Source organism: Cervus elaphus, chromosome 11, assembly GCF_910594005.1.
Source record: "Cervus elaphus chromosome 11, mCerEla1.1, whole genome shotgun sequence".
NCBI classification, from domain to species: domain Eukaryota; kingdom Metazoa; phylum Chordata; class Mammalia; order Artiodactyla; family Cervidae; genus Cervus; species Cervus elaphus.
In genome coordinates, this window is record NC_057825.1 from 32,913,943 (window position 1) to 32,931,287 (window position 17,345).

Consider the following 17,345-nt stretch of genomic DNA (forward strand, 5'->3'; position numbering starts at 1 on the left):
GCTTTCAAGTCCCCACCAACCTAAACCAGGGCTTCCCAGGTGGTGCAGTTTTCCAGCAGTCATGTACAGATGTGAGAGTTGGACCATAAAGAAGGCTGAGTGCCGAAGAATTGGTGCCTTTGAACTGTGGCGCTGGAGAAGACTCTTGAGAGTCCCTTTGACTGCAAAGTGATCAAACCAGTCTGTCCTAAAGGAAATCAACCCTGAATATTCATTGGAAGGACTGATGCTGAAGCTGAAGCTCCAACCCTTTGGCCACCTGATGCAAAAAGCTGACTCATTGGAAAAGACCCTGATGCTGGGAAAGATTGAAGGCGGGAGGAGAAGGGGACGACAGAGGATGAGATGGTTGGATGGCATCACAGACTCAATGGACATGAGTTTGAGTAAACTCTGGGAGTTGGTGATGGACAGGGAAGCCTGGCGTGCTGCAGTCTATGGGGTCGCAAAGAGTTGGACACAACTGAGCAAATGAACAACAACAAACGTAAATCAGCAGACCATTTCACTGAAGTGCTACTTCCAGGTTGAAATCTGCCCCATTCTGAAGGTTACTGTGGGTTGTCACCAGTGGGCAGGCTGGGGAATCAGGAAAGACTTGGTGGGGCGGGGGGTGCGGGCAGCATGCCATGCTCCTCTCCCTGGAAACACCTGGAGACCTGGCAGGATCAGCGCCCAGCCAGGGAGGCACTGGAGTGAGTCCCCTCTGATCCTCCACAGTGATGGGGCCCCAGTTGCCTGGGATCCACTTCTCTCCTCTGGCCTTGGTGGCCTCATCTGTGTAATGAGGGTTGGTACAGAGATCTCCAGGGCTTGCCTGGTTTTAAGAATTTAGAAGCAAGTCTTAGCTCAGTATGGAGCTGACAAGGAGGTAGCCAGGGATTTGTGCCAGGGCGTTTGTGTCTAGATGGATGGTCTGAGGAAGGGGGTGTGTGTGTGTATGTTTATGTGTGTGTATGTGTGTGTGCATGTGTGTGCACGTGTGTGTGTGTGTGTGCACGCTTGGAGGACACGGGCATGGGGGGAGGCATGTGGGGCATCTCAGATAATGGGGACAAAGCTATAAAGAAAAAGCTAGAGACACAAAAAATAGATATGGAGTAGACAGATGGGAAAGAAAGACTCTTTAGCACTAACCGGGGACGAAACAAAGCAAAACAAAAAACTGAAAAGAAAACTCTCAACGACAAACCCCAAGGCAGCCGGGAGAGGAGAGGAAGCATGAAGGTTGGTACCTGAGCCTCTTTTAATTTTTCCTGCAGGCAATATGCAACACAAATTGAAAATCAGGTGGGCATATCTGTGCATTGGGGCTCCCCCAAGGACCTGCTGTTCGGAATAATCAAAGGCCTTTTCATCCTGAAAGATGGTAATGAAGCCTGGATATGGCTGTGTTCAAGGGATTCCTGGAGTGAAGCTGAGCAACCCAGCCAGAGGGGAGGGCGGGTGGGAGGGACAGTGCAAGATGCTATCAGGGTTCAAACGTGCCTGAAGCCACCAGGGTTCAAACCTTCCTCTGCTTGTCTATTTCCTACAGCCTCACTGGAAAAGACATAAAACACCACGAAATCAGCCACTGCAGAATTTCTACATCAGGACTCTGTTTCAAAAAGCAGTAAAACCTCATTGCCTCAGGCTCTGGGGATTTAAGTGTGGTTGAATATTGTCAAACAGGATGAGCTAAATTTTACCTCTAGATATTAAAAAAAAAAAAAAAGGTTTCCTGAAAAAAAAAATCAAATCAATGGTACAGAACAGTGGAAAGGACAACTTACTAAGAAAAGAGAATGTCATTAAGCAGTTTTGGAAACTCACTTTTTGGGAGGATTTGTACAGGGGCAGTGCGTGCCAGTGGGCCTTTTCTATTCACTAGACCAGAGCCCCTTTCCAAGTTATCAGTGGGGATTACTCACCCCATCTCTCATTTCAAGTTCATTTCCACTTAACATCTACTCTACTCAATACCAGTCTTGTTGACATTTCAGCTCCATTTTAAATGACTTTCAGACAAAACCATTGAAATCCCAATATCCAATCATCATTGTCGCCACCGAGACCGAGAATAAGGCTTGAGAGAAAGGAGATGGCTGTTCCCTACAGGTGAGAGGCTTTTGTGGATAGAATGAGCAGGAGATTAGATGGGGAAAATTGAACAGCATCCTTCATTCCTTCGGAGGCTTATGGGATAGAGCTGAGCTCTTTGGTTTGAAATAAAATCCTCCTTGAGTCAATAAATGAAGTTTGAATAGCAGACTCTGTGAGCACACTGTAATGAGTGCCAGGACATCAGATATATCCAAATAGAGAGGACCAGGAGTCCAAAGCTTAATCGAAGTAAGTTGTATGTCATTTACCGTTTGGAAATATCCATGCTGCCACTACTATCCTAAATGAGATTCTTTTTTTTTTTCATTTATTTTTATTAGTTGGAGGCTAATTACTTTACAATATTGCAGTGGTTTTTGCCGTACATTGACATAAAGACCAACACAGTATACTAACGCATATATATGGAATTTAGAAAGATGGTAACGATAACCCTAAATGAGATTCTTGTCTTGTCATGCAGGATGAAGCACTAGCTTTCATGCAATGTGACTTAAGGGTGTGAAACATCCCATCTGCACCAAACAGCTCTCTTCTAGTTTACCTTGCTAGCACCAGACCTTGAGAATAGGCAGGCATGAAGCGACAGAGCTGTGAGTTGGTGTATGTTCATTCATTCTCGCACATAAGAGGGTTTTCTATTTCTGCTGAAAGCACAGTCATTTGGCCATGGAGGAGGGTGGGCCAGGTGTTTCACAAAGATAATTAGAATCAGGATGCGATCTGAAGAACCTTATTACTATCCAAAGGTGGGGATAGGTCAGGCATGTAAAAGGCTACTATATAAGGCAAAATTTTGTTGCTAGGATGCAAAAAAAGTGAAAATAAATTGAGAACACAGGAGAAAGAAAAAATGACTTCAACTTAGCAGGTCAAGGGACACATTGTAGAAGTATGGGCAGTTAACACTGGAAGGTCAGATAGAATGTAGAAATTCAGAGAGAATGAGGGAAGGAGAGAGAGAATGGACTCAGGCAGAGAACAGAGTGAGCAAAGGTTTGAATGGCTGAAGCAGACCACAGAGCCGGTAGGAGCGGGCTGCAGGACAATATAGTGATGGTGAAGGGAAGAATGAGAAGGGTCTCCCCTCAGGGAGCAGCCCCCCAAAGGAAGACCTGGGGTGAAGGGAGGTGTCCTGGGGTCCTGAGAGGGTCTGGGGTTGAGGGGAGTGGACCATTAAGGGGAAAGAGAATGTCCTGAGGACAAACTTCAGGGACATGGCAGTTTTGCCCAGGACCTAGCCCTCTGGGCCGTGTCAGCACCTGACATTATTCTTTTCCCTGTGTGAGCTGAGAAGAAGGGCAAAGCCCTCTGCTTGTGACTGAGACCTGCCACTACTATTTCTTTGCATTGTTTCAAATTAGCCAGACCTCACCGTCTGCACTGCCTGGTATGGATTGTATGGAGGGTGGCTTGGCAGTCACTCCATTCCCTATCACAGTGCTGTGATGGCTCCAGAATCTTCTCTCCCACTGTTCCCCAACAGCAACTCTATTTTCATTCCCCCCAGTTCCAATCAGCCTGTTCCTTTTCAAAGATTAGCTACCTCTATGACTGTGGGAAGGCAGGGCCCTGTGTGCCGAAAAAGAGCCAGGTCTAGCCGAGGTTTGGGGCCATGTACTGAGGCTCAGGCTGGAGGCCTGGAGCTGGCTACTCAACCCCTGGGGTCTCGGAGTCATCATCTCTAATGTGCGCGACTCTTTGTGACCCCATGGACCGTAGACTGCCACTCTCCTCTGTCCATAGGATTTCCCAGGCAAGAATACTGAAACAGGTTGCCATTTCCTCCTCTAGGGGATCTTCCTGACCCAGGGATTGAACCCACCTCTCTTGTGCCTCCTGAATTGGCAGGTGGATTCTTTACCACTGCCCTACCTGGGAAGCCCATCATCTCTAACCTGGGGGCAATTAACCTGGATAACCCTACATCCTGGAACCACTGTGAGGGGCAGCAAGAGATTGTTTCTGTGAAAGTCTGAGTAAAGCATCAAGTCCCTTACAAGCACAAGGGGCCACAGGATGCTGGTTAAGGCTCATGGGCCAGGCTCCCTGAGTTCGAAGCCCAGCTCTATCACTTGCTGGTCTTATGCTCTCGAAGAAGTTAACCAGTCTTTGTCTTAGTTTCCCCATCCATAAAATGGAGAAAGTGATAGTGCTTATACACCTAGTACATAGCTCATTACCCAATTAAAAGACGGCTATTATTCTGCTAAAGAGTTCTTCTTTTTCTTTTGACATTTAAGTTGTGTCTTAAATATAAAAATGATTTCCTCTATTATGAATCACATTTTGTAGCTTATTTTTAGTAGTGTATAATCAGGAGCAATTTTCTACCTCATCTTACGTAATATTTTTCAAAGTCTAGGTATTTTAGGTATATTAGCTCTTTTTTTAAACAAGGTAAAATTTACATTCACAGATTTTTTAAAAAAATTATTTTTAATTGAAGGATAATTGCTTTACAGTATTGCATTCACAGATCTTAAGTGCAGAACTCAACGAGTTTTGATAAATGCATATACTTTTGTGCTCACCATATAATCAAGACACATTGATCAAGAACATTTCCAATTCTCAAGACACTCCCTCCCTGCACCCCTCTACTCCATCAATCTCTACCCCTTATAGGTAAACCACTGCTCTGATTTCTAACTTTTGATTTTAAACTTTTATAAATGGTATCATACAAAATGTAGTTTTGTGTGTCTGACTTCTTGCAGTCAATGTAATACTTTTGTGATTCACCCAAAATGCAGTTTTGTGGTTGCATATATCAGTAATTCATTCAATTTTATTGTTGAGCAATTTCTGTAGTATGAATAGATTATAATTTGTTTATCCATTTTCTTGTTCATACTTCTGGGAATGCTTTCAATGTCATGAAATGTTGTGAGTAAAGATGCTGTGAACATTCTTGCAGAAGTATTTTTGTGCAACTATCATTTCATTTCTCTTGGGGAAATATCTAACAGCAGAATCACTGGGTTATAGCATATGTTTATGTTTAACTTTGGAAGAAATTGCCAAACAGATTTGCAAAGTGATTATACTATTTTATAATTCCATCCACAATGTAAAAAAATATAATTGTTCTATATCCACACCAACATTTGGTTATTGTCAGACTTTTACATTTTAGTGCATGTGGAGTTGTAATTGATTTTGGTTTTTGAGTTTAATTTTTCCAGTGACTAATGATGATCACATTTTCATGTGTTTATTGGCCATTTCTTTTTTTTTTTTTCTTTTCTTTCCACTGTGCAACCCACTTCAGTGCCTGCAGTCTACTGGCAGAGGCCAGGCAATGGTTCGGGGCCGCGTTTGCTCTGGCATGGGACACTATGAGAGGCCCAGGGGGACGTGGCCATTTCTATATCCATATCATAAGCAAGGCAAGGTTGTTCACTTTTATTCAATATTGGTACTAGAGTTCTAGCCAGTCATTATTTTTACAATTTTAAACCAACCTTGCACTCCTGGGATAAAGCTCACTTGTTATGATGTGCTCTCTCTCTTTTTTTTTTTTTTGATGTGCTATCTCTTTTGTATAGTGCTATTCTACTGACTAATATTTTGTTAAGTATTTTTACATCTTTGTTCATGAGGGATATTGGGCTCTAATTTTCTATTTGTACAAAGTCTTTATCAAAAATGAGTTACAACATGTTCATTCTTCTCTATTTTCTGAAAGTTTGTGTAAGATTAGCATTTAAGTATTTTTTAGAATTTACCAGTGAAGCTATCCAGACCTGAAGTCTTCTTTATGGAAAAGCAGTTTACACCACCACCATCAACATCATTATTATCCTTGTTATACAAAGTTGATGTCTTTAATAGGTACTGGACTTTTTTGTGTCAATGTTGGTCAGTTATTTTTCAAGGGATTTGTCTCTTTCATCTGAGTTGCAGAAATTTATTGAGATAACATTATTCATAATATTCCCTCATTTTCCTTTTAATGTAATTATATCCCCTCTTTCCTTTCTGAGATTGGTAATTTGTGTTTTCTTGCTTTTATTCTTGTTCAATATTGCTATACTTTACCTATTTTATTATTTTTTTTAAAAGAACTCTGTTATTTTTCTATGCTGTTTGTCTTCTCTTTCTTTTCTTTTATTATCTGTGGATTTAATCTTTTAGATTGAATTTATTTTTATTTATTGAAACATAATTCACAAACCATAGAGTTCACCCATTGAAAGTGTACAAATCAGTGAGTTTTGTATATTTACAAGGTTGTGCAACCTTCATCACTAATTCTAGAATATTTTCATCACCCCAAAAGAAACCCCATACTCATTAGCAATAACTTTCCATCATCCTCTCTTTCCAGCCTCTGGCAACAACTAATCTATTTTCTGTCTTTATATATTTTTTCTATTCTGACCTTTTCATACAAATGGAATCCTATGATATATGGTCTTTTGAGCCTGGCTTGCTACACTTAGCATAATGTTTCTATTCTTGGGTTTAATTTGCTTTTCTTCTAGTAGCTTCTTAAGGCAGGAACCTAAATCATTGATTGTATATATTTTTCTTTTCTGCTGTAAGTATTTAAAGCTATAAATGTTGATGTGTTGTATTTTCATTAACATCCAGTTAGAAATGTCATAATTTTGCTTTTGTTTTCTCTTTGACCACAGGTTATTTAGAAGGGTATTATTTAATTTCTGAATATTTGGAACTTTTAAAGATCTCTTATGTGTTTTATTTCTAACTGAATGCCAGTGGGTCAGAAAATATACTCTGTAAGATGTTGGTCTTTTGAAATGTATTGTGACTTGTTTAATTACCTCGTATACGGTCTGTCTTGATAAGTACTCTGTGTACACATGAGAAGAATGTGTATTTTTTCAGTTTGGGAGTGAAAGGTTCTAGAAATGCCAGTTAAGTCAAGGTGCTTGATGATGCTGTCAAATCTTCCATGTCTCTAAGGACTTTATTGTTCAGTTGTTTCTGATTCTTTCCTGTAATAACACTTCTTCCCCTATGAGGAACACATTCTATTGAATTTTATAATGACAACTGAGGGTACAGTAGAATGAAGAAATTCTATTGAAAAGAATTTTCCAGGAAAGAAGCTATTCCTTCAGTTCCTTAAATAATGTGTGCTCTTCAAAGAGTGCCAGCAACTCAGAGAGCCAGGTTTGGGTTCTGTAGAGTCCCTGGGGTTCCCACAGGGGAAGTTGTCCCTTCCTTTGCCCCATTTCTCAGTTAGATGGAGGCCCCATCTACCTCTTACCCTTTGTTTTGCACAAATCTTACTCAAATATCATTTCTTACCTCCACTTATTTATTTCCCCTTCCCTCACCCTGTTAACACCCAGGGACTCAGTGGAAACTCAGGCTTAGGTCAGGGATCCACCTGAGAGGCAGGGGCAGGGCAGGGATTGGAAACCCCATCCCTCTGGCTCAGCTCAAATGTACTTCCTTGCAGGTGCTGCCTCACACTGATTCTTCTGTGTGACTGATGGCTTTGGTTCCCATTTTTTTTCAGACCCTGGCACTAAGGTAGAGAGAGAGTGTGGTGTTTCCCCTTGAGCCTAGGACAGAACCAGCCGCACACTCAGCAACTGGTGCATCCTGGGTTCTCCCACTCTGTGACAGATGGACGAGGCTGAGGTCTCAGTGACCCACAAGCTGTGCAGAGTACCTTCCCTGTGTCAGGCACTGGGAAGATAATGAAGCATAATGGACAGGTGACTCTTTTTACATCCTTAAATGGAGTAAAAAAAATATTGTTAAAACTGCAGTCCTGACTTTTTCTTAAACCTTGGCTTTTTAAAAAAGCCGTTGAGTGAAAACTGACCTCCAGTTAAGTTGATGAGCCTGTTTGCTCTGAAATATAAAACAAAATAGAAGCGATGACTGTTGAGCCAATCTCTTGGGGGAAGATCAATCCAGGCAGGAAGGAGACAAGAGGCCAAAGGCAGAAATGATCACGTGGTATTCTCTGTCTCAGGAGCCCTTTCTGGAACTGTCAGGGGAGGAAACAAACGACTGACTGGTGCTGCTTGGCTCAGCGGCTTCAGTATCCCCCGCTGCTAACTGCTTGGCTTCTCCTGCTGCGCCTATAAGCTGTCCTGCTTCCCTGTCTCTTCTGTTTGGGGTCTGTTCTGTGCACTGTGCTGGCTCCCGGGAACCTGGTGAGGTACCTGCGCTGGAGGAGCCCACCTGGATGGTGATGGCTCCAGGTGTTTTTGCCCCATCATCCTCACATCTGGCAGAATTTGGGGTGTCAACAATGGGCAGGAGAACTCCTGCCCCGCCAATCCTTGGGGCCATGGGGTCCCCAGGGCACAGTTTACTCTCTTTCTCTCTCTGTAGAAGGTTGCAGTATGAGGGGCCCCGGAATAATTAGCATAATCCTTATGTTGCACAGCAATTTACAGTTTGTTTGTAGAGCCTTTCATGTATATCAACGTTCTCATTGGATCCCACACCAGTCCTGTAAGAACCAAGCATATCTCACCTTCTCCTAGACCTTACCATCTGGACTCCCCACCACTGGATTCCAACCCCTTTCCTGCGTACACAGGGTACCAAGCCCAGTTTCTGGCTTCCCAGGGACATACTCACCAGAATGACTTGCAGCAAGCCCATCCTCTTCGTGTGCCCCAAACCTGCTCTTCCTTGCCCGCCCCATTGGTGGCCTCACTGTCTACCCAGGTACTCAAGTACGGAATCCAGAGGCAAACTGGCCCTACCTTCCTGCTTACCGTCAACCCCAGAGCTGCCCCTTCTCCGAACAATTGCCACCCCTTCTCTCCAAACCCACAGCCCCCTGTTGAGGTTCAACCCTCTGCCTGTGTCACTGCCCCTCCCTGGGCTTCTGACCTCCAGAGTGTGCTTCCCCAAATCAGATCTTCCCACCCCATTCTCCTGCCAAGAGCCTTGGTGACTCACAAGGCAAAGTTCAAACTCCAGGGTGTGACGCTGAAGACCCTCTGTGTTTGAGCCCAGCCTCCCCTCCACCCACTCCCAGCCCAGGCCCTGCCAGCACTCCTTGTTCCCCAAGCCCTTGACACAGTTCCACACCATTATATCTGTACTGACAGGAGCCCCGCTGCCTGCATTGGGACCTTTTGTGAGTGTTGCCTCTGCCAACATACTGTACTCGCTCAAGGGTGTTTAAATATCAGCCCACCCCTTGCTCAGCAAATCTCCTCCCTGGGCCTGTGTGCTTATCCAGCTTCATCTCATTGACTCACCCTCTTAGGGAGGATCCGGGAGCTCCTGATCTGAGTGGGCCTCCCTCACCTCATGCGGCCTGGCACCCGTCACTTTCTTTCTAGGACACTCATCACACTCACAGTGACCTGTACAATGGCTGTCTTCCCCTTGAGGGCAAGGACCATGTCTGTCTCATTGACTGCTGTCACTCCATTGCCTGGAATAGCACTTAGCTCATAACTAGCTCTCAATGAATATCATTACCTGGATGAATGAAAGGAGTGAACTGATGACTAAATACTTGACTTACAAAACACACTGAAATATAGCTTTTAGTGAATTGGGAAGGAGTTTATGACATCAATGAGACAATCAGAAACGATCACTGACTGAATACTTGATAATATTAATGAATTATTGTTATTTTTTATGAATGATATGTGGGTTTTTTTTGAGCCCTTGATTTTTATATCTATATACTGCATATTTACAGAGGAAATGGTGTGATGTTGAGATTTACTTCCAAATAATTTGGAGGGTGGGAGTAGGAAGGGGTACAGATGAAACAAGGTTATTCATGAGTTGATAGCTGTTAAGACTGCATGGGGAGAACTTGAGGGCAATTGTACTAATACTATTTTCCCTACTCTTGTATTTATTTGAGATTTTCCATTCTAAAAAGTTAATAATGGAAAAAAAAAAAAAAAGATTGGACCCAGGGATGCGGGTAGGTGGAAGGGATATAGCTTTTGTGTTATCAGTAAAGGTGAGTAAGATAACCAAGACTTTGCAATTCAGGGAAATTATTTGCAAGTCTGATCTTGAGGACATTTCCTTCCAGCAGCATTTTTGCTGAGGGCCGTTTATTGTAGAGGCCAATTTTATGGTCGTTTCAACATCATAAAATGATCTCCTCCTCATCAGAGCAGGAGAGGCCTGGGCAACATCTAGCATGCTCTGCTGTTCTCCGAGGTCTGTGCTGGTTTGTTCTGGCTGGGTTGGCGTGGGTGGGGGGGAGCATTTATCACCAAGGGCTTTCGGCAGAGAAGATCCTGCCCCCCACCTGTGAGTGCTGTGAATAGTGGAGGAGGCAGGCACACGTCCCTCAGGGGACCCACAGAGGCATGGAGCCATGTCCATAGCCAGCTGTGCACGGCAGAGCTGTCCTAAGTGTCCCCTCCCTCTGCCGCCTTCACCATGGACACTGCCCACCCCATGTCCTCCCAGAGAGGAGGTGCTGAGTGGGGCCAGTGTGCATAGGCAGGTCCAGGCATTCAGGAGCATCTCAGGGCTGGGACACTGGGATCCTCTCTGCCTCCTTCATCAGGGATGGCAGAGAAGTCTCCGGAGAAACCATGTCTCACCAAGAGGGAAAGCTCCGCCTTTTTAATGGGAAAATAAATCTAACTTGGAACCTGAGGTGGCCCCTGCGGCAGCAGAGAGTAGAGGAATCTTGTCCTCAGTGCTCAGCAAGGGCCCCAAACCCTTCCTAGCACGAAGTCACCCACCCAGCCCCGCGCTCCTTTCCGGGCTTGTTGGCCTCCACCGACTGCCTGCCACCTCTGCTGCAGCCAAACCTAGTGGCTGCCCGGCCTTTGGATTTAACTGAGATTTCACTCCTCTGGCCTCTGGTCCTGTCAGTCCCTCACCCAGAATGGCCTCGTCTCCCCTGAGCAAAGATTCTCGCCTTCCTTCCACATCTCCACTTGTGCAAGCAGCTATTTAAGACAGCTTAAGTGCTTCCTTAAGCTTGCCTCCTCTGTCTCCTCTGTCTTCTTGAAAAGCTTTCCTTGACCTCTGTGTTTACGTGTGTATGGGGGCAAGCTGCCATCTTGCAGTTTATGCCCTGCCCCTAAGCACACCTTGGCCCTCTATGCCTGGCAATGTTTCTCCATTATATCTGCGCGTATTTCTTTCCCCTATTGGATTGTGAGATCCTGGTTTTTAAAGCCCCACCGTGTACCTTGCACTCTAGGCAGTGATGCTCAGAATAAGCATATTCCATGAAGCAGGTGGGGTGGGGGCTGTATAGCCCCTCTTACTTCTGACCTGTGGGCCAGAGCTGGACTCCCCAACATTTGCTAGAGGATGAAGTTAGCCTCCTGCTGGGGCCCTGGAAGATTCTCTCGGATAGATAGCAGGGGGCGGGGACATTCACAGTTGAGGAAACTAAGCCAGAGGGGCAGTGCCACAGACGAAGGATTCAAACCCACTAACAAGTTCAAAAACATGCCATTTCCTATTCATTTTGATGACCTGGCCCAGTGCCTAGCATAGGGCTCAATCAGGAGAGCTAAGATCAGATTCCTGTCTTGGAGGTGCTTAGACTGTAGCCCACTAGGCTCCTCTGTCCACGGCATTCTCCAGGCAAGAATACTGGAGGGGGTTGCCATACCCTCCTCCAGGGATCTTCCCAACCCAAGGATCGAACCCATGTCTCTTATGTCTCCTGAATTGGCATGCAGATTTTTTACCACTAGTGCCACCTGGGAAGCCTTAGGGGCATATAAACAGGGGCAGCTTCTGAACTATAGAGTGCCCTAGGTGAATGGTGGGAGGAGTGTGCATACAGTACTGCAAGGCCGGCAGGGAGGGCTTCATAGAGGAGGTAACAGCTGAGCTGGGCCTCGAAGGGTGCACAGAATCAGTGGGAGTTCTCAAGGTGTAGGCGGCAGAAGAAACACAATGTCTCGAGGCCTGGAGATAAAGAAGGCCTGGCACCTTTGGGGAATGGCAAGAAGTCAGTGTATTGGGAACCCATGGAGTGGGGTGGGGAGAAGGAGAGGGAGGAAAAGTCAGCTGGGCCAAGGGGGAAGTGTTGATAAAGCAAACTTCTATGCCAATGACCAGGTCAGGAGAATTATGTGGAGATCAGACCCAGCTTCCAGAGATCACCCAGCTCACCCATCAACGCCCCAAGCCCAGCATTCTGGCAAGAAAGCTCAGGGAGGGAGAGCAAGGGAGGGCCAGGAGGCTGGCCCCAGACAGTCATGGCCAGGGGCGTGGAAGGGGCTGAGAAACAGGGAGAAAGTTGGACTGGAGGATCCTAGAGGCCCTTCCCACCCTGCCTTCCGTGGCTGTGATTGATGCTGGGAATGATTTCAGGAGTTGAAAAAGGACAACTTAAGCTCCCACTGCCTCCTTCTGAGTAGCGTCCTGTAGTCAGGATGGCTCCTTCCCAGACCTCCCAGTCCTGATTAAAGCCTCTGGATTAAATGAGGACCATGGTCTTTGTCTTGCTTACGTGAAGCAGAGACACAAGGCTCAGTGGTCCACAAGCATGAGGGGACTGGGGTCCGCACCTTCTGGTGTCTCCATGTCTGACTCAATGGACCATGACTCCTGAGGTTAGGGACTGCATCTTCTTTACCCTCGGGGGTTCCAGGCCTGGCCACAAATGCCAGCACATTCAGGGAATGAATGAATGAGGACAGGCCCCAGTTAGGAGTGGGCCACTGGGGCAGCGAGAGTCAAAAGCTACAGATGGAGCTGGGTGGTGTGGGCCGAGTGAGCCTGAGGGTAGAAGGGCCAGCTGACCCAGAGTGGAGGGAAAACATGGGTGGTTGGGGATGGAGATGGTGCCTGCCCAGCTCATATGGGAACAGGGATCTGGGGGGAGGGAGTCTACCCCAAGCCTGGGTTCCTGTGGAACATCTTAGCCGGGGGCGGGGGGGGGGGTCCCTGCAGAGCAGAGGCTGGGCCAGTTTGCCTGCTCTTGGCACAGGTTGGAACCTCTGAGGTGATCTCTCCTCTCTGTCTCCCCCATGGTACCTTCTTTCCTTCCTCCTAGCTGACAGAAGAAGGAAGCTGGGCTGGAGAGAAGATGACTCAGAGGCCAGCAGCCACCCCAAGTAGAAGTGGAACGGCCGCCTCACAAACACAGAGGTCACTTAAATGCTTTCCCATACCTAATTTTTTCACTGAAGCAACCTGATGCTGATGGTGATGGTGGTGGTGGTAATGGTGGTTTGGTCGCTAAGTTGTGTCTGACTCTTGCGACCCCATGGACTGCTGCCTGCCAGGCTCCTCTGTCCATGGGGATTTTTCCAGGCAAGAATACTGGAGTGGGTTGCCACTTCCTTCTCCAGCAACCTGATGAGATGAGTTTCATTATCATGCCCATTTTACTGATGAGGAAACTGAGGTTCAGAGATGAACTGACTTCAGAGGTGAAGTCCAGAGCAGGACCCAGGTGGGACCCAGGGCTTTTGACCCCATAGCTAGAGATTTCTCTACCAGAGTCCCATAGGGCTCTTTCCTCGGTGCCCTAGAGGGCACAGCACAGAAAGTCAAGCTGTATTTCAACCAATTTGTGTACCAGGGCCACACATAACTCACCTGGTGCTCTCTTATACCACTTGGGCTTGAGCTTTGCTCAAGGGATCTGGGGAGCTCAGGGCCAGCATCTCCCTTTGACTGTTCACTGGCTTCTCATTTCTCCCTGCAGGGGACTTGCCTGGACACCAGTGGTTGTGTGCAGGGGATGCTGTGGAACATTCTAGAGTGAGTCAGTTTCCTCTGAATTACAGTGTCGGTCTTTGGGGGCATTTATAGTCAACTGCTGGCAGCAGCAGGTGAATGACTGGGGCATCTCTGTTTGTTGCAGTGGATTTATTCTGGAAACCTGCCATCTGCCTGTTTTTGCTGCCCAAACCCCCCTCCTTGGGAGCTCTACCTACCACAGCCCCCTGAGAGGCAGAGCTCAGAAGTGGACCCTCCACTCAGTCCAGAGGGTACGGGTTGCAAATAGGCTAGTTCCTGAGCCTAGGACTGGCCCCACCACTCAAAGAAAAAGGTGAACATCAGACAAACAAGGTGCTCACCCCCGGCTCACCAGAAGGGATAAAGAGGACTTGAGGGCAGAGAACTAGGGCTGGGGGTGAGGACTTGTGGATTGGGCCCACCATGCCTCGGTGCCTCCACCAAGGATACATGGATCTCTCTACGCCTTGGTTTCTCTGCCTGGAAATGAGACTGGTATGTGCAGCCTGGACTATCCTGCCATAGCAGCAACATCGCAACCTGTAGCTAAAGACCCAAATACTGTGCTCTGTCCAATACAGGGACCCTTGAGAGGACAGGCTGGCTTTTTCTAAAGGCAGCACCAGTCGGCAGGTGGCACGTGGAGCTCTAGGGCACTGCAGAGAAAGCAGTCTGGGTGGGTGTGGGAAGCAACAGGCAGCCGGGCCCCCGTTCCTCTCCCTCCTGTCGGGGTTCCTCTCCCTCCTGTTGGCAGGGACGCCGCAGCCCCCTCTACCTGGGCCCGTCCCTACGACAGCAGCCTCAGGACAACCCAGGGCCTAGTGCCCAGAGCTGGCCCAACCAAGGGGGTGATATGGATGCCCCAGGGGCTGCTGGAGACCTCCTGGAAGGCTGACCCATGGGCTCCCCTCTCCCTCCTGACACAGGTGCAGACGTGTGTCCAGCCTGGGCCCCGATGCTCATTCTGCTCTTTAGTCTGGCGGCTTTGTTCAGCTCCTCCCCTGCTCACCCACCCCGCCCCCACCCTCAGGCCCCTCTAGAGGGGAGGAAGGGCCATGTCTAGTGAGGAGCACCTGGCTTTTGGGCAAAGGCTGCCAGGGATGTGCCTGGCCCAGGGGGCTGGGCTGTGGCCAGGCAGAGGCAGAGGTGGGTGGGTAAAAAGCAGAGGTAAGCCTGGTCTTCAGGGACTGCCCACTGTCCCCGGAGTGAAGGTCGCCTTGCCTCCTCTGCTTTGCTCACACCTACTCTGGGATTCAGGCTCATGGAGCCTCGGGCTGTTCCCATGTTCCAGCTCCTCTCCTGACCTTGGGCATCCTGTTGCTTCTGTCTGCTCTGTCCTTACCTCTTCACCTTACTCCTTCCTGCTGTTCCCTTGGGTTTCAGCTGTGGTGTCACCTCCTCCTGGAAGCCTTCCCTGACTACCCTACCCCCAGCCTGCATCAGGGTGCTGCTTCTGTAGCTTGCATGCTACTTTTGTCCCCATCCTCATCGTATCACGCACCTGTCCTATTGTCTGTCCCCTGGTCCTCCTGTCTCACTGGATGTGGGCTCGTCGAGGGCCAGGCCTGGGTCATGCCCAGCCACCAGCTGTGGCACAGAGGTCATAGTAAATGCTGACTGGATGCTAGGGGGCTAGGAAGAGAACTGACAGTGAGAGAGGCTGTGGGGCTCAAAGGATCCCTGACCACAGACAGACCTAAAAGAAGCCAACAGTATCTCCATCATGCTGATTTCTAGGAGCCTGGGTCTTCCAGGCTGGGACCCCACCCCCACTCTGTGCCCAAGGAAACCAGCCTGCAGGAGGGAGAGAGAGAGGAGGAGGGGGCCCAGGGTCCCCTGAGCCTGGGGTGGGGTTCTTGCTTTTGTCTCCCCAGGACCTCCTGTAGGCCAAGGACTCTACAATCCTCTGGCTGGCACATTGGCCAGTGCAGGGAGACACACACACGCAGATACAGAAATAGGGGGACCCTGATTTTAGAGAAATCATAATGGCTAGCCTGGCAAGGGGCAGACAGCTGCCCGTGAGAAGCTTCGTTGCCCCAAGCCTGCTAGAAGTTTTCCAACCCCTCCTTCCCTCGCTGCTCTATCCCGTCTGCCCAGAGCAGGGGGTCCCCATAAGATGGGGGCTTCCCTACCTCGGAAAGTCACTTTGGCGATCCGGTCGCCCTTGCCCCGCAGCTCGGAGACAGTCTTGAGGTGGACGAGCAGGGCCATGCTGGTGCGGGGAGCCCGGGCACCGCCAGGTGGGAGCAGCCGGGGAAGGAGCGAGCTCTGTGGATGGAGCACTCAGCACACTCACGCCTCCCTCCTCTCCGCCGCCGCCTCCTCTCCCTCCGATGCTGCCCACAGAGACCAAGGCAACCAAACCCAGCGGCTCCCTCCAGCGACTCACAGAGACTCACAGCCCTGCCAGCCCCCGCCCCTCCAAGTTGTCAGCCCAGCGTGTTTGTATCTGTGTGTGTGTGTGTGGTGTGCCTGAGCGCAGCCTAGCAGCACAGACAGTCTGAATTCATTATTCAGCAGCTGCCTGCTCCCAGATAAAGCTCTGCTCAGCTTCAGGTGTCTTCTCACAGCTCCTGGAGCGGGGCTGCCAGCCCACCCCTCCGCAGGGCCTGCCGGGCCAGCTCTCTTGCCACCAGGAATGGGCAGAAAGGACTGGGCATGAGAGGGGTAGGCTGGTGTGGGGTGGCACCCCCTCCCATGGAGGAGAAGGAACTTGATGATCTTTGTGCACCAGAAGCTAGGCTGTTGCACAGTTTCAGGGTGATCCTCGCTGTCCCCCCACCAGTCAAGTTGGCCAGCAGGGCTGCTGCTGCCCACCAGGCTCAGGGGGCCTGGATGGGGCAGGCCTGGTTGTTCAGGGGGGTCACACTGTGCTAGGTAGAAATCCCAGCCCAGGGCCTTGCCACTGGAAAACCAGCATCTACCAGGCAACATCCAGGCTGTGCCTGCTGGCCGGACCCTCAGAAAAGTGTTAGTCGTTCAGTCATGTCCTACTCTTTGTGACCCCATGGTCTAGGCTGCCAGACACCTCTGTCATGGAATTCTCCAGGCAAGAATACTGCAGTGAGTTGCCATTTCCTTCTCCAGGGGATCTTCCTGACCCAAGGATCGAACCCGGGTTTCCTGCATTACCATCTGAGCCATCAGGGAAGCCCTAAGAGGAAAGATGAATGCTTTCCTCCTTCTGTTTTCATGGAGGTTATGACCCTAAGAGGCCAGTCCTGACCCCTTGGGATCTGAGAGGGTGGAAGTGGTGTTTCTGGGGAGCCCAGGAGCCAGGCTCAGTGTGACTGGAGATGCCTGACTGTGAAGGCCTCAGAGGCTTATGTTTTACTAAGGGCAGTGCTTTAGGTCCCAGGCACTAACCCCACGCTGTCCTACCGCCAGGGGTGGCAAGATGTGCTGGGGAAGAACTGTCAGCTCCCAGGGATGGGGGAAGGGGTGTCTGCAGCAGAATTTCCAAGGATCAAAGGAGAACTGCCCCTCCTTTCTTCTAACAGCACACCCAGGAGGGGCTCAGGGGGTAAGAGACCCGGGAGGCTGGAATCCCTGAGCCTGGAGGCTTTGCAGGGCCAGCTGCA

At 48.7% G+C, this 17,345-nt stretch overlaps 1 protein-coding gene and 1 non-coding gene across 2 annotated transcripts in view; both read right to left on the reverse strand.

Moving 5' to 3' along the window:
• The window catches only part of OTOF (otoferlin), a 91,375-nt gene extending 75,333 nt beyond the window's left edge, over positions 1 to 16,042 (reverse strand). Inside the window, exon 1 of the mRNA XM_043917743.1 lies at positions 15,897 to 16,042. Coding sequence (XP_043773678.1) covers positions 15,897 to 15,975 — 79 coding nt within the window. The 5' untranslated portion in view covers positions 15,976 to 16,042. The remainder of the gene's footprint in view (positions 1 to 15,896) is intronic.
• LOC122704167 lies at positions 5,361 to 5,495 on the reverse strand. The gene has a single exon (XR_006343783.1). It is a non-coding gene; the product is annotated as a small nucleolar RNA SNORA42/SNORA80 family (small nucleolar RNA).
• Positions 16,043 to 17,345: the final 1,303 nt, after the last annotated feature.